The following is a 27893-nucleotide window of genomic DNA, read 5'->3' on the forward strand; positions in this document are numbered from 1 at the left end:
CATTCACTCCTATCTAACACGCTCATGCACGCTTGCTGGAAGTCCAAGCCCCTCGCCCACAAAACCTCCTTTACCCCCTCTTTCCAACCCTTTCGAGGACGACCCCTACCCCTCTTTCCTTCCCCTATAGATTTATATGCTTTCCATGTCATTCTACTTTGATCCATTCTCTCTAAATGACCAAACCACCTCAACAACCCCTCTTCTGCCCTCTGACTAATGCTTTTATTAACTCCACACCTTCTCCTAATTTCCACACTCCGAATTTTCTGCATAATATTTACACCACACATTGCCCTTAGACAGGACATCTCCACTGCCTCCAACCGTCTCCTCGCTGCTGCATTTACCACCCAAGCTTCACATCCATATAAGAGTGTTGGTACTACTATACTTTCATACATTCCCTTCTTTGTTCTTTATCCTCATTTTCATAAAATATGTATTACTTATTACCAAATCTCTCTCTACACATAGCTCAATTAAAGGCTCCCTATTTACATTTACCCCTGGCACCCCAAATTTACCTACTACTCCCTCCATAACATTTTTACCCACTTTAGCATTGAAATGCCCAACCACCATTACTCTCACACTTGATTCAAAACTCCCTACGCATTCACTCAACATTTCCCAAAATCTCTCTCTCCTCTCTCTCTCTCGATTTTATATATACTCTGATAATTATACTTATGTATACTGTGCTGGCATGCAGGTACACATTAAAATTAGTAAGAGTGTCTTATGTCTTGAGACACCATATTAGTAATGATGATGATGATGATGATAATAATAATAATAATAATCACCGGGTCTCATTAAATGTCGTATATTACGTTAATATACATACGTATTTTCATTAATCCATCTATGATGGGTAACTGCAGAAAATTATTCCTTTCATATGTAAGTAAGTTCATTTAGGTATACACAAATACAGTTACATAGATTATCATACATAGCAGCATATGTGTAAAGTACCTAGGATAACCCCAAAAAAAGTCTGTGAGACTTTTTCCATTGCCTTCACTCAGGGCTTCATTTCTTCTAAAAATGGTGTTATATGAGAATGAGAGTGTTCCTCTTTATGTAGTCCTCCGTATCAATGTAGAGACAACTTGTACACAAACCAGACGTGTACACTTTGTTTGTTTACAAAACTTGCATTTGCCTGGTTTGTTTACATAACTCTGCGCCTGTCCTCCCTCATGTACTCATTCTCTTTCTCTCTCATTTATTCATTTTATCTCGTTTACCCACCTCTGACCCTACATTAAGACTACAAATATTTTAAGGTAAGTAATGAGTGAACTGTATATGCATTTTATCACTCTGGGATGCTTAAATGTCAGAATACTATGTGTGTGTGTGGGGTGGCCTGGTATGGTAGCCATCACATACTACTCATCTCACCCTAGATTAAAACTACAAATATTTTGAGGTAAGTAATGAGTGTACTATATGTGTATTTTACTTTTTTATTGTTTTTTAATGCCTAGTTCTATAGCTAACTTAATATATGTTAGTGTAAACTTATTATCTAGTATTTATATGCATTTATAAGTGGAAGAAAAGTGTGTTCCACTTATGGCGATTTCTGCTTTACGGCGGTAGCCTGGAACCTAACCTGCCATAAGTGGTGCCCTGCTGTACATATATACGCACACATTTTTTTTTCAACACACTGGCTGTCTCTTACCAAAGTAGGGTGACCTGAAAAGGAAGAAACACTTTCACTATCATTCACTGTATCACTGTCTTGCCAGAAGTGTGCCAATAATATAGTTCAGATGACCCTCCAAACTGCAAATACTATGTATTTTCTATTTTTTTATTATATTATTACCACTGATACTCAACTCATTCATTATCTTTTTCTTTTGACAGTTTGTATCATTCATCTTCTGGGCTTTGTATGCTTTTGACCGGGAGCTAATCTTCCCAGCATCCCTTGATGAATGGTTCCCTTCTTGGCTGAACCACATCATGCATACCTTGCCAGTCATTGGCACCATTCTAGAGATGTACATGGTATATCACTTTTATCTGAAAGGATGGAAACTCTATGTGCCTATACTTGTTGCTTACTTCCTCTACCTTTCCTGGTATGTATCATTATAGTTTTTAGTACATTTCTGTAAATAAATGGAATATTAAAATAGTCAATCTTTGAAATCTAGACTTCAACTCTAGAATTTTAAATTTAAATCTAGAATTTAAACTTAAATTTAGAATTTTAAAATTTGGCACTTTAATGCTGTGATAATAATGTCTCTAGCATGAATTAAATAAAAGAGAGGATTATGTTAAAATAAATAGGCATAACACTCAATTTATTATAGTTAATATTTTATAGGGTTAAAATTGAATTACTGTACATTGTTGTTTCGAGAAAGGAGTTTTTGGTTGTCATGTAGAACTAATTTGTAGAGTTGTAAGATTGTCTTCCAAGGGAATGTAACTCAGGGTTGTGTGATTACATAAGAATGTAGTTTGTTGACAAAAATAAAGGATTAAGAAGACAGTATTTATCTGGTCTGGATATATTTTATAGTAAAACCTCAATATAATGGACCCATGTAATGGATTTCTGATATAAAGGACAAAATATTTGGCTGGACAAATGCTTGATGTAACAACATTTCTGCTGCATTGAGCTTTTTGTCTGTCTGTTAGCAGACAAATACATACAGTGGCCCAAGTCTGATCCATTAAGATTTTTTGTAATAGCAGTAGTGTGGGAGTGTCCAATAGGCTCTCCATACAGCTGACTATTGCATGTGCATATGGCATTGCAGTACTGTGTATTTTCGTTTAATTGGACACCCCCTTTCCATTTATTTCTGTTATACTGAGGTCTTGCTATATAAAGGTTTAATTATCACAAAGATGTAATGCTTAGCAGTCTTAATCTTGTAGAAGTTAACTCACCTTTGCATGCATTTTATTTAATACCAAATCAGATATTATTAATAGTATAAGGAAACACCAAAGCCATAGGTGTCATACAGCCTCTTGAGAATGGGAGGTAATCAGGTTTGAGCCAAGGAAATGGTAGCTCCAGTCCTTTGGATCAAGAGCCCTTCAGCATCATAGCACCCTGTACAAGGGATACAATCAGTAACTTTAACCCTTAAACTGTCCAAATGTAGATCTACATTTGCTCACGTAGCACTCCGAATGTAGATCTCCGCTTTTTTTTTACATTCTTTCTCATGGAGAAAATCAAGGTCGGAGCACTATGCGTGCAAATGTAGATCTACATTTGGACAGTTTAAGGGTTAAAGAAGTTGAGTGGTCATAATTTTACCTCAGAGCCTTTGTGGAGTACTTGGAGGGATGGAATGTCCAGTGAATACAATTATTATTATTATAATCAAAAAGAAGCGCTAAGCCACAAGGGCTATACAGCCCAGTGAATACAAACATGTATATATTTCATGGATGGTTAAAGTGCTCTTGGTGTCTATAATGAGTATTGTCTTATACGTAGTTGTAGAATTCTACATTATTGCTTTTTTTTTTGTATCTACTTGGACATCTAGTAAGATTTGCTTTGATGTTTTATTTTTCAGTCTCTTAATAACAAGTACAATGGTAGGTTCATTTGTCTTGAAACTGACTAAGAATACTAAGCTTTATCCTCATGTAAAGAGTTTGGTAGTTTTTAGCCAACCATGAATAATTTTAAGAGCTTTGTTTGCATTAAATCCAAGGGTTGAAGAGATTTTTCATTAGCTAATTAAATATTTCCCAAAAGCATCTACAAATGGTTCATTATGATTTTTTTAATACCAAAGTCAGAGCATTTTTATCTAATTCCACTAACTTTGGTTCATAGAGACTCGGTACAAGAATAGCATAAAATTGGAAGACATTACTTTCAGAGTATTGTTCAGTATCACCCACGGTACAGAAGTTAAACCACTGTTAAATTCATAGTCCATACAATATACTTTTATGAGTAATGATTTTTTAAATGCTTGTTGAACATTATTTGTGTTATATTCACTTTTCAAAGGATTGCATAAATTTTTGCTGAAAAAATAATGGCAGTAATTAGGACGTGACAATAGAAATGCACATGGAGGCTGTGCATGATTTTATGAGATAAACTGAATCAAAATTAATCAGATGTACTTACTGCTCTCTTTCTCTGCCATCCACCAGGTTACCACTTATAATGCAGTGAAATTTTATTGTATTTTTTAATGATATTGCCAGCCATAAAGGAAATCAGTTAACAAGGGTTGGCAGTTAGCAAAAGGTTCAATATGAGTTTTATTGTAATAAGAGTACATTTTATTTCATTTTATTCATGAGGAAGCATATGTATGGGGGTTATATAAAAAGAATAATTTATTATAATCAAGGGAGAGTGCTAAACCCATAGGATTATGCAATGCCTGTGGGGGAGATGTGGAAGGTATTCAGGCCTAATTCAGGGAACCAGAGCACAGATCCAATTCCCTAGATCAAGAGCCCCTCACCCGTGTCAAGGAACCTTCCTTGAGGGGAAATTATTATTATTATAATCAAAAAGAAGCGCTAAGCCACAAGGGCTATACAGCCTTGAGGGGAAAGAATAATATAATCTTTAACTATTCATAGCATTTTTATGATATTTGGTACTGATTTATTTTTTTTTTTTTTTTTGCAGGATTTGTTACATTGCATATGCTGGTGGCATCTGGGTGTATCCAGTATTTGAAGTTCTGGACTTTACTGGAAGAACACTTTTCTTAGCTGCTCTTCTTTTACCAAATCTTCTTTTTGTTTTCTTGGGTCAGAAGCTTCACCACAGGGTATGGGGTAAGTGCAGAATAGTAATTTTAGACTACAGTTAAAAATTGGAAAAATTTAAGATAACAGGTTGTGTAAATCGAGTTTCACTTTACTAATGAGACAAAGAACATGGCTCCATACTGTAAAATTATGGTTTGACAGTCTTTATCTACTAGATTATAAGCACTTCAGTCTAATTTGTTGTCCTACTAATTAATTTTTTTTGATAAGAGTCCTAAGCCACCAAACATAATACATGTATACAGCTTGGGTAATTATTGGTGGTACACAGTACCAAAAGGTTGATGAATAAGACACACTTGCAACACTTATGTATCTTTATTGCCAAAAAGCTTTCCTAGTGCAGCAGGCTGCTGCAGCCAAATACAGGGGAATATAACACAGGAGACAGTAGAAGTAATTGTGAGCAAAGTAACATTTATGAAGGGGTTCAGGGAAACCGGCAGGCCGGACTTGAGTCCTGGAGATGGGAAGTACAGTGCCTGCACTCTGAAGGAGGGGTGTTAATGTTGCAGTTTAAAAACTGTAGTGTAAAGCACCCTTCTGGCAAGACAGTGATGGAGTGAATGATGGTGAAAGTTTTTCTTTTTCGGGCCACCCTGCCTTGGTGGGAATCGGCCAGTGTGATAATAATAATAATAACAGTCCCTTACCTTGATAGGAGGTGGTCACTCACTCAATCTAAAGCAGAGATATGTAGAGACCTTACATACTGGAGCAGAAGCTGAAAGTGACATCAAACATGAAGTGGATCTTGCTTAACAGTTATTTAGAAAAGGCGTTGCAGAATACATCCACTTTACCAAGATACCGTGATGTTGCTGTGTCAGACGAGTACAGGAGGGCCCTGCTTATACGTACAGCAGGTTAGGTTCTGGGCTACTGCTGTAAAGTGAAAATCATAGCCTTTTTTCACTTTCAAATGCACATAAAAGCCAGATAACATGTTTACGCTATCATATATTAAGCGAGCAATAAAGCTAGGCCTAAAAAATACAGTGCACATTACTTACATTAAAATATTTCACCCTTAGTTTATAGTATGTGGCGAATATATTTATTATAGGAAGTCTGAATAAATGAATTATTATTATTATTATTATAATCAAAAAGAAGCGCTAAGCCACAAGGACTATACAGCGCTGCAGGGCAGGAAGGAAGCGAGGGCATCAGGTGGCAAAAGGGAGATGGATGAGCAACAGGTTACGGATAACAGCGGGGCAGTGGATGGTAAAAGGGTAAAGGGCAGTAAGAGACTGAACCAGAAAGGGCTGAGGGGAGTGCGAAAAGTATCATCAGAGTTTGTGGAGTAAATCAGTCGTTGTCAAGAAGTCAATGAGAGAGTCAGGATTAAAGGAGGGTCCATCAGCAAGAAGGGAAGGTAAAGAGAGAGTAGGAGAACGAAGACGACGTTGGAGGTAAATTCTGCGTGCTCGTTGATAGAGAGGGCAGTCTAACAGAATGTGGCTAATCGATACTGGAACTTGACACTGCTCACAGAGAGGAACAGGGTGCCTCTCCATGAGATACCCATGAGTAAGACGAGTGTGGCCAATGCGAAGGCGGGAGAGAGTGGTCTCCCAACCTCGGCACTGATGACAAGAAGACGGCCAGTAACCTATGCTCGGTTTAATAGAATGAAGTTTGTTACCGAGCAGAGTTGACCAACGTTGTTGCCAACGGGTGCGAAGGTGGGTAGCTATTGCAGCAAAATAGTCCAGAAATGGAACACCTCGATAGGAAATTGGTAGGTCATATACTGCTGACCGCGCAGCAGTGTCTGCCTGTTCATTGCCCTGTACGTCGACATGACCAGGGACCCAACAAAAAACAATATCTTTATGTTTGGTAGAGATACGGCGTAGCCAAAGTTGGATACGGAGAACTAGGGGATGAGATGCATCAAATTTTCGTATAGCCTGTAGAGCACTAAGGGAGTCTGAGACTACTACAAATGATGACACAGGCATAGATGCGATACGAATAAGTGCTGCAAGAATGGCATACAGTTCAGCAGTAAAAATGCTAGCTGAAGATAGTAAATGCCCTCGTACGACGCTGTCCGGAAACACTGCTGCGAATCCGACGCCGTCTGAAGACTTAGAGCCATCTGTGTACACAGCGGTGGCATGAGAATGAGAGTGGAAGTGATCAAGAAAAAGAGAGCGGGAAGCCACCGTAGGCAGTTGAGCTTTCGAGCAAGGGAGTGAGAAAGAACAGACCCGAACAGCTGGAACTTCCCAGGGGGGTAGGGAAAAGTGAGATGCTACATGAACATATAAAGGTGGTAACTGAAGGGAAGACAAGAGTGAAAGTAGGCGAAGAGAAAAGGGACGGAGCAAACAGGGGCGGCGAACGAATAAAGAATGTCTACTAATATCGGTGACCATTCTATAAATGGAAGGATTGTGTAGATCGTGAGAGCGTACATAGTAACGAAGGCAATGGGCATCACGGCGATCAGACAAGGATGGAACATTTGCTTCTGTATAGAGGCTCTCAACAGGGGAAGAGCGAAAAGCACCAAGGCACAAACGTAAGCCTTGGTGATGGATAGAGTTAAGGCTAGAGAGAGTAGCAGGAGAGGCCGCGGAATAAATCTGGTCACCATAATCGAGTTTCGATAAAACGAGGGCTGAATGTAGGCGAAGCAGAGTTCGACGATCAGCTCCCCAGGAAAGATGAGCAAGGGTTTTAAGAAGGTTTAGCCGGCTGTGACAAGTTGCCTTCAGAGAGGTAATGTGAGGTTTCCAGGTTAACCGACGGTCAAAGAGAAGGCCTAGAAACCTGACTGTATCACGTTCGGGGATAGGGGAGCCATAGAGATACAAAGGATGATCGGAGATAACAGAGCGTCTAGTGAAAGTAATTTGGTGAGTTTTGGTACTTGAAAATTTAAACCCATGTGTGGTGGCCCAAGTGGAAACACGGTCGACCGCATGCTGGAGAGAAACTGCAATAAGGTGACAGTCAGCGCCTGCACAAGCAATAGCGAAGTCATCAACATAGAGTGATGACCAAATATTGGGTGGAAGAACAGAGGCCAAATCATTTATAGCAAGGAGAAAAAGTGTTGTGCTTAGAACACATCCCTGAGGGACACCTTCAGCTTGGACGAAGTCCGGGGAAAGAACATTATTGACTCGAACACGGAAATGTCTGTCAGTTAAAAAGTTCTTAAGGAAGGATGGTAGATTGCCTCGGAGGCCTAAGGAATGGGCCTGGGCCAAAATATTATACCTCCAAGTTGTGTCATATGCCTTCTCAAGGTCAAAAAATATGGCAATAACTGAGTGATTATTCGCAAAGGCATTACGAACATACGTATCCAAGCGTAGTAAGGGGTCTATGGTAGAACGACCCTTACGAAAGCCATATTGACTAGCGGAGAGACTGTTGTGAGTCTCTAAATACCACATTAAACGTCGATTTACGAGGCGTTCCATCACTTTGCAAACTGCACTTGTAAGAGCGATGGGGCGATAGTGGGAGGCATCATGTCCTGTAGTACCCGGTTTGCGGAAAGGGAGAACAATGGCAGATTTCCACAGCTGGGGAAGAACTCCTTGTGCCCAAATAAGATTGAAGAGGTGTAAGAGGACTACAAGGGCTGACCGATGTAAATGTTGTAACATACGAATATGAATGTCATCAGGCCCAGCTGCCGATGATCGGCAAGCTGAGAGCGTTGCCTCCAGTTCTTGAAGTGTAAAAGGCACATTATACTGTTCTTCTCCGAGAGAAGAAAAGTCCAAGGGTACTAACTCTCTGGCAGACTTTGAGGAAAGAAACGAGGGGCATAGATGGAGCCCTCGGGAAATACGGACCAGATGTGTGCCAAGTTCAATGGCAACGTCGAGAGGGTTTGCTATATCAACACCAGTGACCCGTAGAACAGGAGCCGGGTCAGGAGAGTATTTACCACTCAATTTCCTCACTTTTTTCCAGACTGCACTCATAGAAGAAGCAGAGGTGATGGTGGAAACATAGTCTCGCCAACAAGTGCGTTTAGCTTCACGGATGACACGGCGAGCGATCGCACGCTTCTGCTTAAAATCAACAAGTCTCTCAGCGGTTCTATTGTACCGGTACCTGCCCCATGCAGCACGTTTCAAACGTACTGCACGAGCACAAGCAGGAGACCACCAAGGCACGCACTTCTGAGAATGCCTGCCTGAGGTTTGGGGTATAGAATGAGAAGCTGCGGTATAAACTGATGTCGAGAAGATGTGTAGGAGCTCATCAATGGAGGATGAAGAAGGAACCTCACTAAAAGCAGTGAGGTGTGAGTAAAGATCCCAATTTGCCCGATCAAATTGCCAGCGAGGGCTACGGGAAGGTGGTGAATAGGAAGGAGAAGTAAGAATGATCGGAAAATGATCGCTGTCATGTAAGTCTGGTAGAACAGACCAGGTGAAGTCTAGTGCAGTGGAGGAAGAGCAGACTGATAGATCGATGCAAGAGAGAGTATGAGTACGAGGATCAAAATGGGTGGGAGTACCCGTATTTAAAACATGGAGGGGGTGAGAGGCAAGAAAAGCCTCCAACTGAATGCCACGTGAGTCACAATGAGACCCCCCCCAGAGGAAATGGTGGGCATTAAAATCACCAAGTAACAGAAGTGGTGGTGGTAAGGATGAAACAAGAAAGGCAAAGTCTGGGATAGAAAATGCTCGAGAAGGAGAGAGATATAAAGAACATATTGTAAACCACTTATTCAAGTGGATACGGGCTGCAGTGTAATGCAGCGAGGTATGGACAAATAGTTGACAGTACGGAATATCATTGCGTAGAAGAAGGGCACTTTCATTAAAGGTCCCATCTGAGAAAGGATCCGAAGAATACAATAAATTATAGCCTGAGATAGGTTGGAAAACAGCCGAGTGTAATTTTGGTTCTTGTAAGCAAGCACCAACAGGGGAAAACCTGGAAAGCAACATCTGAAGCTCACCCCGATTACCCCTGAGGCCGCGGATATTCCACTGTAAATAGGCCATGATTGGCGATGAAGGAAATATCAGGAATCTGTAGGTAAAGGCACCTACGGACTAGAGGGGTTAGAAAAGTCAACGTGTGGTGGCATTGGAAGATGTTCAAGTAGCGAAGGAACGGAGCGTTGCGAAGAATGGGGTTGTGAAGATGGAGGAGAGGGAAGAGAAGGAACAGGAAGTGAATCAGTGTCCATTGAAGGTTTAGTCTCTGCAATATATTCTGAAATGGCTTCAAGTGTTTCTGAATTCAAAGATGTATGGGAAACCATATTGGAGATAGGAGGAGGAGGGTGAGTAAAGATTGGGACAGTAATGGACTGTACCAAAGTAGAGGGGGAGGGAAAAGTGTAAGGGACTGGAGATGAAGTGTGGGGGGGGACAGAAGAGGTAGAAACCTGGGAGGTGACAGAAGAGGGAGAAACTTGGGAGGGGACGGGGGTGGAAGGCATAGTACGAGGAGGAGGGTGAATCTCCACACTTGTAATAGAGCCAGAGAGAGGGGAAGAACTAGGTACAGAGACTGGAAAGGTAACGTGTGGAGGTGGAAGAAGGGAAGGAAGGGGCAAAGAAGATTTGAGCAATGTGGATTTTTTGGACTTCTGAGTAGAGGGGCGATTGGTATTAGGTGTCGTACGAGGTCTTGTCGATACTGGGGCTTGTGAGGAAGGACGCGAAGATGTGAGAACAGACTGAGTTGTAGTCGGGACGTCAGAGCCAAGGACAGCAAAAGGATTAGATGCCGTAATGGCTATGGGAGGGGTAACAACAGAGGAGGCTGCAGAAGATGGGACCCCAGAAGTGGGGGGATGTTTGGAAACACGAGAATAAGAAACACGGGGTAGTCTCCCTTGGAGGCGGAGATGAGTAACTGCCATAGCATAAGGGAGACCTTCTGCCTCTTTGAGGCAACGGATTTCACGTTCATTTAAGTAGACCTGGCAACGGCGGGAGTACGAAGGGTGAGCTTCATTACAATTAAGGCAAGATGGAGGTTGACTGCAAGATGTATTAGAATGGTTGTCGGCACCACAGACTGGGCATTCGGCCATAGATCTGCAATATTTCGCTGGGTGACCAAAACGCCAGCAATTTCTACATTGTTGCGGTGTAGGTATCACCTTTCGAACTTGTAACCGATGTCCCGCGACATATACAGAGGACGGGAGTTCTCGGCTGTCAAAAGTTAAACGAGCCACATTGCAAGGGTAACGTCTCCGCCCCCGGGCAGGAAGGACATAAGTGTCTACTTTGAGGATTGGGAGATCCTGGAGTTCCAGCTGTTCAAAAATGTCATTGCCACATGACTGGAAATTCTGTTGGACTATGGTATGGGGCAGAATGACAGTACCACTACAAGAATTGAGAGAAAGATGTTTTTCAATAGTGATAGGAGTAGTATCGATATTCGAAAGGAGAGAAAGATCATGAGCTTGGGTAGCATTCTGGACAGTGACGATGCGCGTACCGCTCTTGAGAGCGTGAAATGAAATATCTCTGCCAACATGACGCAGGAGCGCTTTGGCAATACTATGGTCAGAAAGGTAGGCAGAAGAAGAAGTTGGTCTTAAAGTAAAGAATTTAGTCCATTGTGTGGTCCGAAACTGAGCGTGGAGAGGGAGTGCTTGACGTGTCGGTCGTTTCCGAGTAGAATGGGAAGGTAACGACGGAGCATCATCAGGAGATTGACGTTGGCGTTTAGGAGTAGGACCGGAGTTGGTCCGGCATGAAATGGGTGGGCGATTCGAAAATTGCCGTACCGTAGAGGGAGAAGCCGGAAGCATAGTCAAAGGAGAGCGGAGTTCAGACAAATCGAAGGAGTCAGTCAAAGCCCCGGTACCTGAAGCGGGTGAGGAAACAGCACCAGCAAGAGGTACAGGGGCATCAGGAGTGTCCGAAGAGTGGTCTAAACACAAGGCAGGGTCAGAATGGGGTGCGGTATCAAGAAGGGGCCCGGGGGTAGTGGTTTCATGGACTAGGGCTGCCATGGTTAGGTTACTCCTTTGCTTTTTGTTTTTAAGAAAAAAAAAGAAAGAAGAAAAGAAAATAAAAACAAAAAAAAGAATAAAAAAAGGGGGGAGCGGGGAGGAATAGTTCCCAGGAGGAATGAAAGGGCCGGAAATCTCCCTCCGCGCCCAAGAGGACTCGACACCGCTAGTAGCGCAGATGCAGCATGGAACCCGTGCCATACCCTACCCTTCATGCCAGTAAACCAGCAATCCGGGATAGCAACCTCACATCTGCCGAGCTACCTCGGTGGACAAAAGAGAGGGCGGCCGGATATCCGCCACAAAGCATACCTCCTTCAGCCACCACCCCCGGAATCCGAAAGGTGGCTTCCAGAGATACACCCGTCACCCAAAAGACACCCAAAGCTACTCCGGGATACCGGAGAGGGATCGGGACATCCCTAGGCAATCCAGATTCCACGGCAAACTACGCCACCGCCAAGAAACCTCAACGGAATGGGATCGACCCCGGTGTCCTTTCCCCTACCTAGGAACTAGCGCGCCTGTGGGAGAAATCACGAAGGCTAAAAAGAGGAAGGGCAAAAGGGAGGGGTGAGGAGGAGGAGGAGGAATGGAAAAAGGGGAGGATGGGGAGGATGGGATAGGGGAGGGGAGAATGGGGGGTAATTAGGTTCGGTCTGAGGAAGAAGACCGACAGGGCTAATTCCTCAGACCAAGAGCCTCTTCACCACGCCAAGGAGCCCCCCTTGAAGAGGTGAATAAATGAAGAATGGGTATAATTGAAAACCACTGCATTATCAAAATGCCGTAATGTGGGGCTCTCCTCTATCCTATTATTGATGGTATACAATACTGACAAGTTGATGAACATGATGTAATACTCAGGTATCCTTATTGCTGAAATATTTAACCAGTGCAGCAGGCCTCTTCAGTCAGATATAATAATAGAGAGTTAGAGCAGTCTTTTTATTTATTATTTTATTATCACACTGGCCGATTCCCACCAAGGCAGGGTGGCCCGAAAAAGAAAAACTTTCACCATCATTCACTCCATCACTGTCTTGCCAGAAGGGTGCTTTACACTACAGTTTTTGAACTGCAACATTAACACCCCTCCTTCAGAGTGCAGGCACTGTACTTCCCATCTCCAGGACTCAAGTTCGGCCTGCCGGTTTCCCTGAACCCCTTCATAAATGTTACTTTGCTCACACTCCAACAGCACGTCAAGTATTAAAAACCATTTGTCTCCATTCACTCCTATCAAACACGCTCACACATGCCTGCTGGAAGTCCAAGCCCCTCGCACAGTCTTGAGTAATCATATTAATGGCATACAATATCAACAAGTAGATCAGTAAGACACATATGTGTAACAGTATGGTATCTTTATTGATGAACTGTTTCACCTGCTCAGAAGTTTTTCTCAGTCGAAATACAGAGATGACATAAGTAGCAGAGATATACGAGGCGATGTGTCCCTCAGCCTTGAAGTTGAGTGGTCAGTTCTCAGTCACATTGTGTGCTCAGCTCCATAGCTTTGCTCATTGTGAATCTCAGGCATGAGGAAGCAGCCTGATATAATGCCAGAAGTGAGCTGTGGAGATGGGGATGGTGTCATAGGAAGTGGGATCACACTAGTGGAAGTAAGAAAATAGGAATTAAGGAGTGCTGCAACAAGCCTACTGGACCATGCTAGGCAGGTCCTCAAAACTAATTCTTCTCACTCATAAATATTAGTTAAGCAGCAAAATTGTAGTCTGCTCCACCAAGTTACTGTGTCTGACAAGTATCGTTATATTGATGGTATACGGTAATGACAAGCAGATAAGTAAGATACATGTGTAACAGTATATCTTTATTGACATTTTACCTGCTCACCAGGCTACTTTAGTCAAAATACAGGAGATAACATAAGTGGAGGGAGACATAAATATGAGGTGATTAGTCCCTCAGTCTTGAAGTTAGTTTGAGAATTTCAATCCTTTGGCCATGTGTGTTCAGTTCCATAACTTTGCAGTGAAGCTATGGAACTAGACATACCTCTTAACTACTACTGTTGTCTCCATTATACCATTATTTTAATGATTGATACAGCATCACCATGGGATCTTGGTACAAAGGACATCTACAATTTTGTTGCTCAATCAACAGTTATGAATGAGAAGAATTAGTGATGCAGACCTGCCTAACATGGGTCAATAGGCATTATTATTATTATAATCAAAAAGAAGCGCTAAGCCACAAGGACTATACAGCGCTGCAGGGCAGGAAGGAAGCGAGGGCATCAGGTGGCAAAAGGGAGATGGATGAGCAACAGGTTACGGATAACAGCGGGGCAGTGGATGGTGAAAGGGTAAAGGGCAGCAAGAGACTGAACCAGAAAGGGCTGAGGGGAGTGCGAAAAGTATCATCAGAGTTTGTGGAGTAAATCAGTCGTTGTCAAGAAGTCAATGAGAGAGTCAGGATTAAAGGAGGGTCCATCAGCAAGAAGGGAAGGTAAAGAGAGAGTAGGAGAACGAAGACGACGTTGGAGGTAAATTCTGCGTGCTCGTTGATAGAGAGGGCAGTCTAACAGAATGTGGCTAATCGATACTGGAACTTGACACTGCTCACAGAGAGGAACAGGGTGCCTCTCCATGAGATACCCATGAGTAAGACGAGTGTGGCCAATGCGAAGGCGGGAGAGAGTGGTCTCCCAACCTCGGCACTGATGACAAGAAGACGGCCAGTAACCTATGCTCGGTTTAATAGAATGAAGTTTGTTACCGAGCAGAGTTGACCAACGTTGTTGCCAACGGGTGCGAAGGTGGGTAGCTATTGCAGCAAAATAGTCCAGAAATGGAACACCTCGATAGGAAATTGGTAGGTCATATACTGCTGACCGCGCAGCAGTGTCTGCCTGTTCATTGCCCTGTACGTCGACATGACCAGGGACCCAACAAAAAACAATATCTTTATGTTTGGTAGAGATACGGCGTAGCCAAAGTTGGATACGGAGAACTAGGGGATGAGATGTATCAAATTTTCGAATAGCCTGTAGAGCACTAAGGGAGTCTGAGACTACTACAAATGATGACACAGGCATAGATGCGATACGAATAAGTGCTGCAAGAATGGCATACAGTTCAGCAGTAAAAATGCTAGCTGAAGATAGTAAATGCCCTCGTACGACGCTGTCCGGAAACACTGCTGCGAATCCGACGCCGTCTGAAGACTTAGAGCCATCTGTGTACACAGCGGTGGCATGAGAATGAGAGTGGAAGTGATCAAGAAAAAGAGAGCGGGAAGCCACCGTAGGCAGTTGAGCTTTCGAGCAAGGGAGTGAGAAAGAACAGACCCGAACAGCTGGAACTTCCCAGGGGGGTAGGGAAAAGTGAGATGCTACATGAACATATAAAGGTGGTAACTGAAGGGAAGACAAGAGTGAAAGTAGGCGAAGAGAAAAGGGACGGAGCAAACAGGGGCGGCGAACGAATAAAGAATGTCTACTAATATCGGTGACCATTCTATAAATGGAAGGATTGTGTAGATCGTGAGAGCGTACATAGTAACGAAGGCAATGGGCATCACGGCGATCAGACAAGGATGGAACATTTGCTTCTGTATAGAGGCTCTCAACAGGGGAAGAGCGAAAAGCACCAAGGCACAAACGTAAGCCTTGGTGATGGATAGAGTTAAGGCTAGAGAGAGTAGCAGGAGAGGCCGCGGAATAAATCTGGTCACCATAATCGAGTTTCGATAAAACGAGGGCTGAATGTAGGCGAAGCAGAGTTCGACGATCAGCTCCCCAGGAAAGATGAGCAAGGGTTTTAAGAAGGTTTAGCCGGCTGTGACAAGTTGTCTTCAGAGAGGTAATGTGAGGTTTCCAGGTTAACCGACGGTCAAAGAGAAGGCCTAGAAACCTGACTGTATCACGTTCGGGGATACGGGAGCCATAGAGATACAAAGGATGATCGGAGATAACAGAGCGTCTAGTGAAAGTAATTTGGTGAGTTTTGGTACTTGAAAATTTAAACCCATGTGTGGTGGCCCAAGTGGAAACACGGTCGACCGCATGCTGGAGAGAAACTGCAATAAGGTGACAGTCAGCGCCTGCACAAGCAATAGCGAAGTCATCAACATAGAGTGATGACCAAATATTGGGTGGAAGAACAGAGGCCAAATCATTTATAGCAAGGAGAAAAAGTGTTGTGCTTAGAACACATCCCTGAGGGACACCTTCAGCTTGGACGAAGTCCGGGGAAAGAACATTATTGACTCGAACACGGAAATGTCTGTCAGTTAAAAAGTTCTTAAGGAAGGATGGTAGATTGCCTCGGAGGCCTAAGGAATGGGCCTGGGCCAAAATATTATACCTCCAAGTTGTGTCATATGCCTTCTCAAGGTCAAAAAATATGGCAATAACTGAGTGATTATTCGCAAAGGCATTACGAACATACGTATCCAAGCGTAGTAAGGGGTCTATGGTAGAACGACCCTTACGAAAGCCATATTGACTAGCGGAGAGACTGTTGTGAGTCTCTAAATACCACATTAAACGTCGATTTACGAGGCGTTCCATCACTTTGCAAACTGCACTTGTAAGAGCGATGGGGCGATAGTGGGAGGCATCATGTCCTGTAGTACCCGGTTTGCGGAAAGGGAGAACAATGGCAGATTTCCACAGCTGGGGAAGAACTCCTTGTGCCCAAATAAGATTGAAGAGGTGTAAGAGGACTACAAGGGCTGACCGATGTAAATGTTGTAACATACGAATATGAATGTCATCAGGCCCAGCTGCCGATGATCGGCAAGCTGAGAGCGTTGCCTCCAGTTCTTGAAGTGTAAAAGGCACATTATACTGTTCTTCTCCGAGAGAAGAAAAGTCCAAGGGTACTAACTCTCTGGCAGACTTTGAGGAAAGAAACGAGGGGCATAGATGGAGCCCTCGGGAAATACGGACCAGATGTGTGCCAAGTTCAATGGCAACGTCGAGAGGGTTTGCTATATCAACACCAGTGACCCGTAGAACAGGAGCCGGGTCAGGAGAGTATTTACCACTCAATTTCCTCACTTTTTTCCAGACTGCACTCATAGAAGAAGCAGAGGTGATGGTGGAAACAGTCTCGCCAACAAGTGCGTTTAGCTTCACGGATGACACGGCGAGCGATCGCACGCTTCTGCTTAAAATCAACAAGTCTCTCAGCGGTTCTATTGTACCGGTACCTGCCCCATGCAGCACGTTTCAAACGTACTGCACGAGCACAAGCAGGAGACCACCAAGGCACGCACTTCTGAGAATGCCTGCCTGAGGTTTGGGGTATAGAATGAGAAGCTGCGGTATAAACTGATGTCGAGAAGATGTATAGGAGCTCATCAATGGAGGATGAAGAAGGAACCTCACTAAAAGCAGTGAGGTGTGAGTAAAGATCCCAATTTGCCCGATCAAATTGCCAGCGAGGGCTACGGGAAGGTGGTGAATAGGAAGGAGAAGTAAGAATGATCGGAAAATGATCGCTGTCATGTAAGTCTGGTAGAACAGACCAGGTGAAGTCTAGTGCAGTGGAGGAAGAGCAGACTGATAGATCGATGCAAGAGAGAGTATGAGTACGAGGATCAAAATGGGTGGGAGTACCCGTATTTAAAACATGGAGGGGGTGAGAGGCAAGAAAAGCCTCCAACTGAATGCCACGTGAGTCACAATGAGACCCCCCCCAGAGGAAATGGTGGGCATTAAAATCACCAAGTAACAGAAGTGGTGGTGGTAAGGATGAAACAAGAAAGGCAAAGTCTGGGATAGAAAATGCTCGAGAAGGAGAGAGATATAAAGAACATATTGTAAACCACTTATTCAAGTGGATACGGGCTGCAGTGTAATGCAGCGAGGTATGGACAAATAGTTGACAGTACGGAATATCATTGCGTAGAAGAAGGGCACTTTCATTAAAGGTCCCATCTGAGAAAGGATCCGAAGAATACAATAAATTATAGCCTGAGATAGGTTGGAAAACAGCCGAGTGTAATTTTGGTTCTTGTAAGCAAGCACCAACAGGGGAAAACCTGGAAAGCAACATCTGAAGCTCACCCCGATTACCCCTGAGGCCGCGGATATTCCACTGTAAATAGGCCATGATTGGCGATGAAGAAAATATCAGGAATCTGTAGGTAAAGGCACCTACGGACTAGAGGGGTTAGAAAAGTCAACGTGTGGTGGCATTGGAAGATGTTCAAGTAGCGAAGGAACGGAGCGTTGCGAAGAATGGGGTTGTGAAGATGGAGGAGAGGGAAGAGAAGGAACAGGAAGTGAATCAGTGTCCATTGAAGGTTTAGTCTCTGCAATATATTCTGAAATGGCTTCAAGTGTTTCTGAATTCAAAGATGTATGGGAAACCATATTGGAGATAGGAGGAGGAGGGTGAGTAAAGATTGGGACAGTAATGGACTGTACCAAAGTAGAGGGGGAGGGAAAAGTGTAAGGGACTGGAGATGAAGTGTGGGGGGGGACAGAAGAGGTAGAAACCTGGGAGGTGACAGAAGAGGGAGAAACTTGGGAGGGGACGGGGGTGGAAGGCATAGTACGAGGAGGAGGGTGAATCTCCACACTTGTAATAGAGCCAGAGAGAGGGGAAGAACTAGGTACAGAGACTGGAAAGGTAACGTGTGGAGGTGGAAGAAGGGAAGGAAGGGGCAAAGAAGATTTGAGCAATGTGGATTTTTTGGACTTCTGAGTAGAGGGGCGATTGGTATTAGGTGTCGTACGAGGTCTTGTCGATACTGGGGCTTGTGAGGAAGGACGCGAAGATGTGAGAACAGACTGAGTTGTAGTCGGGACGTCAGAGCCAAGGACAGCAAAAGGATTAGATGCCGTAATGGCTATGGGAGGGGTAACAACAGAGGAGGCTGCAGAAGATGGGACCCCAGAAGTGGGGGGATGTTTGGAAACACGAGAATAAGAAACACGGGGTAGTCTCCCTTGGAGGCGGAGATGAGTAACTGCCATAGCATAAGGGAGACCTTCTGCCTCTTTGAGGCAACGGATTTCACGTTCATTTAAGTAGACCTGGCAACGGCGGGAGTACGAAGGGTGAGCTTCATTACAATTAAGGCAAGATGGAGGTTGACTGCAAGATGTATTAGAATGGTTGTCGGCACCACAGACTGGGCATTCGGCCATAGATCTGCAATATTTCGCTGGGTGACCAAAACGCCAGCAATTTCTACATTGTTGCGGTGTAGGTATCACCTTTCGAACTTGTAACCGATGTCCCGCGACATATACAGAGGACGGGAGTTCTCGGCTGTCAAAAGTTAAACGAGCCACATTGCAAGGGTAACGTCTCCGCCCCCGGGCAGGAAGGACATAAGTGTCTACTTTGAGGATTGGGAGATCCTGGAGTTCCAGCTGTTCAAAAATGTCATTGCCACATGACTGGAAATTCTGTTGGACTATGGTATGGGGCAGAATGACAGTACCACTACAAGAATTGAGAGAAAGATGTTTTTCAATAGTGATAGGAGTAGTATCGATATTCGAAAGGAGAGAAAGATCATGAGCTTGGGTAGCATTCTGGACAGTGACGATGCGCGTACCGCTCTTGAGAGCGTGAAATGAAATATCTCTGCCAACATGACGCAGGAGCGCTTTGGCAATACTATGGTCAGAAAGGTAGGCAGAAGAAGAAGTTGGTCTTAAAGTAAAGAATTTAGTCCATTGTGTGGTCCGAAACTGAGCGTGGAGAGGGAGTGCTTGACGTGTCGGTCGTTTCCGAGTAGAATGGGAAGGTAACGACGGAGCATCATCAGGAGATTGACGTTGGCGTTTAGGAGTAGGACCGGAGTTGGTCCGGCATGAAATGGGTGGGCGATTCGAAAATTGCCGTACCGTAGAGGGAGAAGCCGGAAGCATAGTCAAAGGAGAGCGGAGTTCAGACAAATCGAAGGAGTCAGTCAAAGCCCCGGTACCTGAAGCGGGTGAGGAAACAGCACCAGCAAGAGGTACAGGGGCATCAGGAGTGTCCGAAGAGTGGTCTAAACACAAGGCAGGGTCAGAATGGGGTGCGGTATCAAGAAGGGGCCCGGGGGTAGTGGTTTCATGGACTAGGGCTGCCATGGTTAGGTTACTCCTTTGCTTTTTGTTTTTAAGAAAAAAAAAGAAAGAAGAAAAGAAAATAAAAACAAAAAAAAGAATAAAAAAAGGGGGGAGCGGGGAGGAATAGTTCCCAGGAGGAATGAAAGGGCCGGAAATCTCCCTCCGCGCCCAAGAGGACTCGACACCGCTAGTAGCGCAGATGCAGCATGGAACCCGTGCCATACCCTACCCTTCATGCCAGTAAACCAGCAATCCGGGATAGCAACCTCACATCTGCCGAGCTACCTCGGTGGACAAAAGAGAGGGCGGCCGGATATCCGCCACAAAGCATACCTCCTTCAGCCACCACCCCCGGAATCCGAAAGGTGGCTTCCAGAGATACACCCGTCGCCCAAAAGACACCCAAAGCTACTCCGGGATACCGGAGAGGGATCGGGACATCCCTAGGCAATCCAGATTCCACGGCAAACTACGCCACCGCCAAGAAACCTCAACGGAATGGGATCGACCCCGGTGTCCTTTCCCCTACCTAGGAACTAGCGCGCCTGTGGGAGAAATCACGAAGGCTAAAAAGAGGAAGGGCAAAAGGGAGGGGTGAGGAGGAGGAGGAGGAATGGAAAAAGGGGAGGATGGGGAGGATGGGATAGGGGAGGGGAGAATGGGGGGTAATTAGGTTCGGTCTGAGGAAGAAGACCGACAGGGCTAATTCCTCAGACCAAGAGCCTCTTCACCACGCCAAGGAGCCCCCCTTGAAGAGGGGTCAATAGGCAATACTTCAAAATTCTTATGTTTTCACTTTCACTAGTGGGCCTTTGCCTACTATGATGCCACCCCCACCTCCATAGCTCACTTTTGGCTGCTTTCTCATGTCTGAGTTTAACAGTGATCGATGCTATAGAGCCGAGTACACACCATGACTGAGAGACTAACCATACACTTCTTCAAGGCTGAGGGACTGGTCACTTCATATCTGCGTCTTCACTACTACTGTTGCCTCCTCTGTAATCCAACAGAATCCTGTTGAACAGGCAAAATGTCTTGAAAATAAAGATAACACATAGCTGGATGTTTCTTACATTCATCTGATTTTGAGGTGATCAGTCCTTCAGCCTAAAATGGAGGCATGTGACCAGATCTTATTTGCTAGAGCAGAAGTGAGGCATAGCAGCTGGAGGTGATGTCACAGGTGAGTGTGGCCCACTAGTGGAAGTAGGTCATGCAAAACACTTGTACCAAGATACCATTGTGTTGGACAAGTATCATATTATTGATGGTATACAGTACTGACACGAATAAGATACTTGTGTAACAATTGGGTTTTTTTATTGATGGAATGTTTTGCCTGTGCAGCAGGCTATGTCAGTCACATTACTGTGAATATAATACTGGGGACAGCTGTAATATTGAGGTGATCAGTTCCTCAGCCTTGATTTTAAAGTGGTTATTTACTCAGCATAAAGCAGAGGCATGCAACAGACCTTATACACTGGAGCAGAAGCGAGGTGTAGCAGTACGTGTAGAAGTGTCATGCACGACAGTCCATTGGCAAAGGAGCTGTAGAAGACTTCGTACCGAGATGTCATGGTATTGCTGCATCAAACCATTTAGCTTGACCTACTTCCATTGGTGGGCTACATTCACCTATGTCATCTCCAGCTGCTACAGCTCACTTATACTTCATTATATAAGGTTTGGCAACATGCCTCTGCTTTAGATCAGTTAATATCAAGGTTGCAGGACTAATTTCTGTCTCCAGTGTTATATTTTCCTGTATTCAACTGATGAAGCCAACTGTGCAAGCAAAATGTTTCTGCAATAAAGATATTCAAGCTTCCCATGTCTCACTCATCAGCTTGTCAGTATTGTAGATCAGCAATATGATACTTGTAGATGAATGGTTCAAAGAACCAACATGTTGTTAAATTAGACACATGTGCAACTCTTGGGTATCTTTATTGAGGAAACGTTTTGCCACACAGTGGCTTCATCAGTTCATACATAGGAGAAACTTGAAGAACAGGAGGAGAATGAGGTAATCAGTCCCTCAACCTTGAGTCGATGTGGTCAGTCCATCAATCTTGAATAGAATACGGCATATAAGCAGAGAAGCATCTTATAAACCGTATGGCAGGAGAGGTGCAGCAGTCATAGGTTGAAGATTGATGGACTGACCACATCGACTCAAGGTTGAGGGACTGATTACCTCATTCTCCTCCTGTTCTTCAAGTTTCTCCTATGTATGGACTGATGAAGCCACTGTGTGGCGAAACGTTTTCTCAATAAAGATACCCAAGAGTTGTACGTGTGTCTAATTTAACATGTCGGTTCTTTGAACTATTCATCTACAATCCTGTCAGACACTGCAACTTCTTGGTATCTTAATACTTAGGAATTCTTCGCTTGCCTAACCCTTGGGCACGACCTACTTCCACATTGGACAAATGTGACACCACCTATGACTGCTGCACCTCTCCTGCCAACAACAGTTGAATAATATAACCAAGAGCCGTTTTATTCTGTACACAAACCATTAAGTCAACATTGTTATATCTATTTTTTAATGAAAATGATTACTATTGCTATTCATACTGACTATAGGGAGTGCACTCTAGTTAAGTGAGGTGATTCAGTTAATTCACTGTTATATTTCAAACATAAGAGTAGATGAATCCATAGCAATTTCAAAAATAAAACTTAGGCATGAATAGTGATCACTTTCTTAGGTGGCCTTATTACTCCACCTTGTCAGAGCCAGTATGACAATAGTCAGTACATCAATCAGCTTATGAATCATCCTAGATAAAAAATGTGATTACAGCATTTGTATTGCAAATGTATGTTTCAGTTTATGGCTGAGATATAATACCATATTAACAATATTTTTGTTTATAGTTATAGAAATTTTGGTAAAAATTTTATTTTGTATCTAATTATTTTTTCATCTCATAAAATATTGTATTATATTTTTTCTAATTCCACTGAAATATTTTGAACAGCATTAATTTGTTACAGGTTCTCCAAAAGAGCAGACAAAAAGAAAGGGGAAGAAAGAGTGAGAGCAATAGTAGTGCAGCTGACAGAAGATACTTTGCTACAAATATTTTTCACAGAAATTTCATGTTATCTGAATTCAAAGCAAAATGTTTACAACACTCATTATGCTTTATTACATTGTGCAAAACTGTATGAACTAAGGCATTGGTCAGACAAGTTGTAACCATTAAACATCAAGATTTATATATGCAAATACACAAAATATAGTAATTGCACAATAGTCACTGGTATGGTATGAATTGTATATTTTGGTCTCATATTATGGTACTCTTCAACAGACTGAAGGGTAAAACTAGGTTTGCATGTGTTTCTTGGTATATATGTATATGCTAAAAGTTTATTTTAATCCATAGTTTAGGAATTAAAATATTTAATGACCCTCGTGTAGTAGACAGGCTGTAAGCCTAATATGACCCTGGTGGGGTTAGTGCTTAGTTTTGATTATAATAATCTAAGCCTAATAATTATCTTCAGTATTAATATATATTCATTTGGAAGTGCTTAACCAGTAGGGATCATACAGCTCCTAAGGAATAGGAGGTAGTCAGGTTTGATCCAAGGAAGTGGAAGGTAACTCAAATTCCTTGGGTCAAGATTCCTTCACTGGCATCAAAGCACCTTTAAAGGGATAATCTTCAAAAGACTGTTGAAGAGGGTTTCAATATAAGTCTGAAATGTAAAATATTTACCTGCTGTTGTATTTTCTCCACAAGTTTGTTTATATGTTAAAAGATTTATATGTTCTGGCAGTTAGGAAGACTAAAATCTTTATGAATGGATATTGTGTACATACATGAATAGTAATAATGCGTTATAGTTTCTATGCTGATTTGTATTTGTGGTGTAAGCAGGTGTATTTATTTACAAATAAACATGTGAATAAAGTGACTATATGGGTATATTCTTTAATGCATTATAGAATGGTGTAATTAATAGTATTATTACACATTCATTTCGATCTTGTTCATCTATCCATTTTAATATTTTATTCAATATTTCTGTATGACACTTTTGGGTTTAGCACTTAAACTGATGACGATAATTTGTTCAATATTTGAATAACTTTAGTTAAAAATCTAAAAACTACATTTGAATAGGCACAACAATAATCTTTCTGAATATGTGGAAATATAGGAACATTCACTTACAAATAAAGTACTAAAATTTATATTAAGCCGAGAATGAAAATTTGCAATTAATATGAAACTAAAAAAGGAATGTGGAAAAATTTACTTCAAATGGTCTGACCATGTGTATTTTTGACTGAAAGATGAGGAGGACAACACAGTACGATAGGAATGGAAGGCTAAATGCCAACAAGTAGGGTAATACAAGGACATAACACAGGAAACCTTTATCAAAAAACATTTCACTCAAAGGTGCACTCACCTCTGAGTGAAATGCTGTGTATTAAAGGCATTCTGTGATACAAATGTCTCATGACTTGGAAAGCTCACCTTATAGTGAAATGTCTAATAAAGGCTTGCTCTGTTATAAATGTCTTTGTATTACCCTACAGTATATAGTGTATTAAAAGGATACAAGGTGAAGGGGTAAGCCATGTTGGGTAATATAGCAAGTACAATCTTCTTTCAGCAAACTGGCAATATTCCACCGAGGCAGGGTGACCCAAAAGAAACAAAAGTTTCTCTTTTTAAATTTAGTAACCTACAGGAGAAGGGGTTACTAGCCCTTTGCTCCCAGCATTTTAGTCACTTCTTACAACACACACATGGCTCATGGAGGAAGAATTCTGTTCCACTTCTCCATGGAGATAAGCGGAAATTAACAAGCACTAGGTCACACTACATGTATGTGTAGTGTGATCTAAGTGTAAGTAGAAGTAGCAAGATGTACCTGAAATCTTGAATGTGTATGAGACAGAAAAAGACACCAGCAGTCCTACCATACTAAGTACAATCTTTTTTTTTTTTTTTTTTTTTTTTTTAAAAAAGTCGGCCGTCTCCCACTGAGGCAGGGTGACCCAAAAAAGAAAGAAAATCCCCAAAAAGAAAATACTTTCATCATCATTCAACACTTTCACCACACTCGCACATTATCACTGTTTTTGCAGAGGTGCTCAGAATACAACAGTCTAGAAGCATACACATATAAAGATACACAACATATCCCTCCAAACTGCCAATATCCCAAACCCCTCCTTTAAAGTGCAGGCATTGTACTTCCCATTTCCAGGACTCAAGTCCGACTATATGAAAATAACCGGTTTCCCTGAATCCCTTCACTAAATATTACCCTGCTCACACTCCAACAGATCGTCAGGTCCCAAGTACCATTCGTCTCCATTCACTCCTATCTAACACGCTCACGCACGCTTTCTGGAAGTCCAAGCCCCTTACCCACAAAACCTCCTTTACCCCCTCTCTCCAACCCTTTCGAGGACGACCCCTACCCCGCCTTCCTTCCCCTATAGATTTATATGCTTTCCATGTCATTCTACTGTGATCCATTCTCTCTAAATGACCAAACCACCTCAACAACCCCTCTTCTGCCCTCTGACTAATACTTTTATTAACTCCACACCTTCTCCTAATTTCCACACTCCGAATTTTCTGCATAATATTTACACCACACCTTTCTGCCAATAGTCGCTTATATCTCACCCGAACTTCCTCCTCCCTTAGTTTATACACTTTCACCTCCCTCTTACTTGTTGTTGCCACCTTCCTCTTTTCCCATCTACCTCTTACTCTAACTGTAGCTACAACTAAATAATGATCCGATATATCAGTTGCCCCTATCTTCCTAAAAAAAATATGCATTTATAAATGGTGAAAATGTTGAATGATAATGAAAGATCTTTCTCCTCTCTTCTTGGGTTTTTTTTTTTTTTTTTTTGGGGTCACCCTGCCTTGGTGGGAAATGGCTGATACATTAAAAAAAAAATATACATATATACAGTGGACCCTCTAATTTTGTGAGGCTCTATTTTCATGAATTTCGATTATCAGCAATTTTTTTCGCCAAAATAGCCTCTATTTTCGTGACTTCCCGCTAAATTTGGCGGCCATTCGGTATGTGTCCCAGTGGCCCAACACACACAAAGCCTCCTACAGACGCATTCAAGAGACAGTTTGGCATTGTTTCTTGGTGACTGAGCATCACCCCCGCGTTCATAGAAACATTTCGTAATAATCCATTGTTTTTGTGCTTGCAACTGTTAAATAAGCCACCATGGGCCAAAAGAAAGCTCCTAGTACCAGCCCTTTGGTAAAGAAGGTGAGAAACAAGATAGAATTAAAGAAAGAAATCATAGCAAAGTGCCAAAGTGGAGGAAGAAGAGGGGATAATGTGCCTTAAGTGATTCTACAATATGTACAATACTAAAGCAGCACGAGTAGATAGAGGCTATAACGCCAGGCAATGATAGACTGTAGCATTAACAGTGTAGCAAGTAACTTAAGCGATTAAGCGATAGGAAAAGGGTGACATGAAACTTAACTCCTCCAATGTTATTGGAGGTATATATTATTTATTATTATAATCAAAAAGAAGCGCTAAGCCACAAGGACTATACAGCTTGGAGGTATATAGAGCCACTGACAACGCCGCCGCCGCCGCCACCACTATATGGTTTATGCCGCCAGTGGCCCTGATAACCAAACAACATAGAACTACCACTAGTCATAAGTAATGACATATTTTTCTAGAGTATATATCATGTTTCTATGTTATTAACATTATTTATTATGTCACATTAGATGAATTGTGATAGATAAATAAGTTGTAGAGTTGATATTAGCATCATATTGAAGCATATTGTCTTGTCTCCAAACAATAAACTCGCCTCCCTCTCCCCTCCTCCCCATCTGCCATGCACCAACAAGTCTTCAATAAGGGTAAGTGTGATGTTAAATGTTCATTTATACATTTTATTATTGCTTTATATTTCTAATTGTTTTCTGTATGTAAATCTATATTTAATCTCTGAATAATGCATTTTTTGTTAATACTTTTGGGTGTCTGAAAAAGATTAACTGGTTTTATATTAATGAGGAAAATGGTTTTGATTTTCATGAATTTCAACATTCGGCAGACTCTCTGGAATGGATTGATCATGAAATTAGAGGGTCCACTGTATACGAAAACACTAAACCCATAGGATCATACAAGGCCTCGTGAAAAGGAAGCATTCTGGTTTGAGTTATTAATCATCTGTTACTAATACATGTATCATGTTAGTGAAGCTCAGTTTTTATAACAAAAAGTGAACGTGCTCTTAAATTTTTAACATGTCCAGTATCCATGGATTTAAGATTCACAGAATATAAGGAGAATTGTGATGTCCAGGAACATCTGCAAAGACAGTTACTGAATGAATGCTGATAATTCTTTTTTTTTTTTGCCAGCCTACCTGGGGGGAAGATTGCTAATGTGGTAAACAAAAAAAAAAAAAATGGTTGAGGCAGCAGGATTAGTATTGTTAAGGCTAAGTGGAGCCACTGACTTGGCACTAAAATTTACTGTGTCTACCTGGAGGGTGTTCCAGGGGTCAATGCCCCTGCTGCCTCATCCTTTACTAGGCCTCCCAGTGAATTGGCCTGATCAACCAGGCTGTTACTGCTGGCTGCATGTTGCCCAACATACGAATCACAGCCCGGCTAATCGTGTACTGTGAGTTGCATTTAAATAATATTTTATCTAATTACTTTTTCCCAATGGGTTGTCTTAATGCTGATGAAAAAACTCTTGGTTTATGAAATTGGCACTCTCCTTTATTTCCTTGGATCAAACCTGATTACTTCCTATTTCTTACATGTTATATACACCCTTACTTTATTTTCCCTCCTAAGTGACGGCCGCACCTTTGACACAGACTTCCTCTTTAACTAATGTATTTCACAGCAACAGATTTATTACACAACCTTTGATTATACTTCCTTTAGCACTCTTCACCGCCCTTACAAACTGTACCTCTGTTATACTCTCCACCCTTGCTAGTTTCAGATCAAGCATATTACACAGTTCACACACCCTGCCCTGTAG

At 42.4% G+C, this 27893-nt stretch overlaps 1 protein-coding gene across 11 annotated transcripts in view; it reads left to right on the forward strand.

Moving 5' to 3' along the window:
* Nucleotides 1-23777, forward strand: part of LOC128689733 (androgen-induced gene 1 protein-like) — a 59104-nt gene extending 35327 nt beyond the window's left edge. For all 11 annotated transcript variants that reach the window (XM_070087645.1, XM_070087644.1, XM_070087635.1 and 8 more), the window contains 3 exons: nucleotides 1888-2105; nucleotides 4661-4812; nucleotides 22845-23777. In XM_070087645.1, coding sequence (XP_069943746.1) covers nucleotides 1888-2105; nucleotides 4661-4812; nucleotides 22845-22888 — 414 coding nt within the window. In that variant the 3' untranslated portion in view covers nucleotides 22889-23777. The remainder of the gene's footprint in view (nucleotides 1-1887; nucleotides 2106-4660; nucleotides 4813-22844) is intronic.
* Nucleotides 23778-27893: the final 4116 nt, after the last annotated feature.

Source organism: Cherax quadricarinatus, chromosome 22, assembly GCF_038502225.1.
Source record: "Cherax quadricarinatus isolate ZL_2023a chromosome 22, ASM3850222v1, whole genome shotgun sequence".
In the NCBI taxonomy this organism is placed as follows: Eukaryota; Metazoa; Arthropoda; class Malacostraca; order Decapoda; family Parastacidae; genus Cherax; species Cherax quadricarinatus.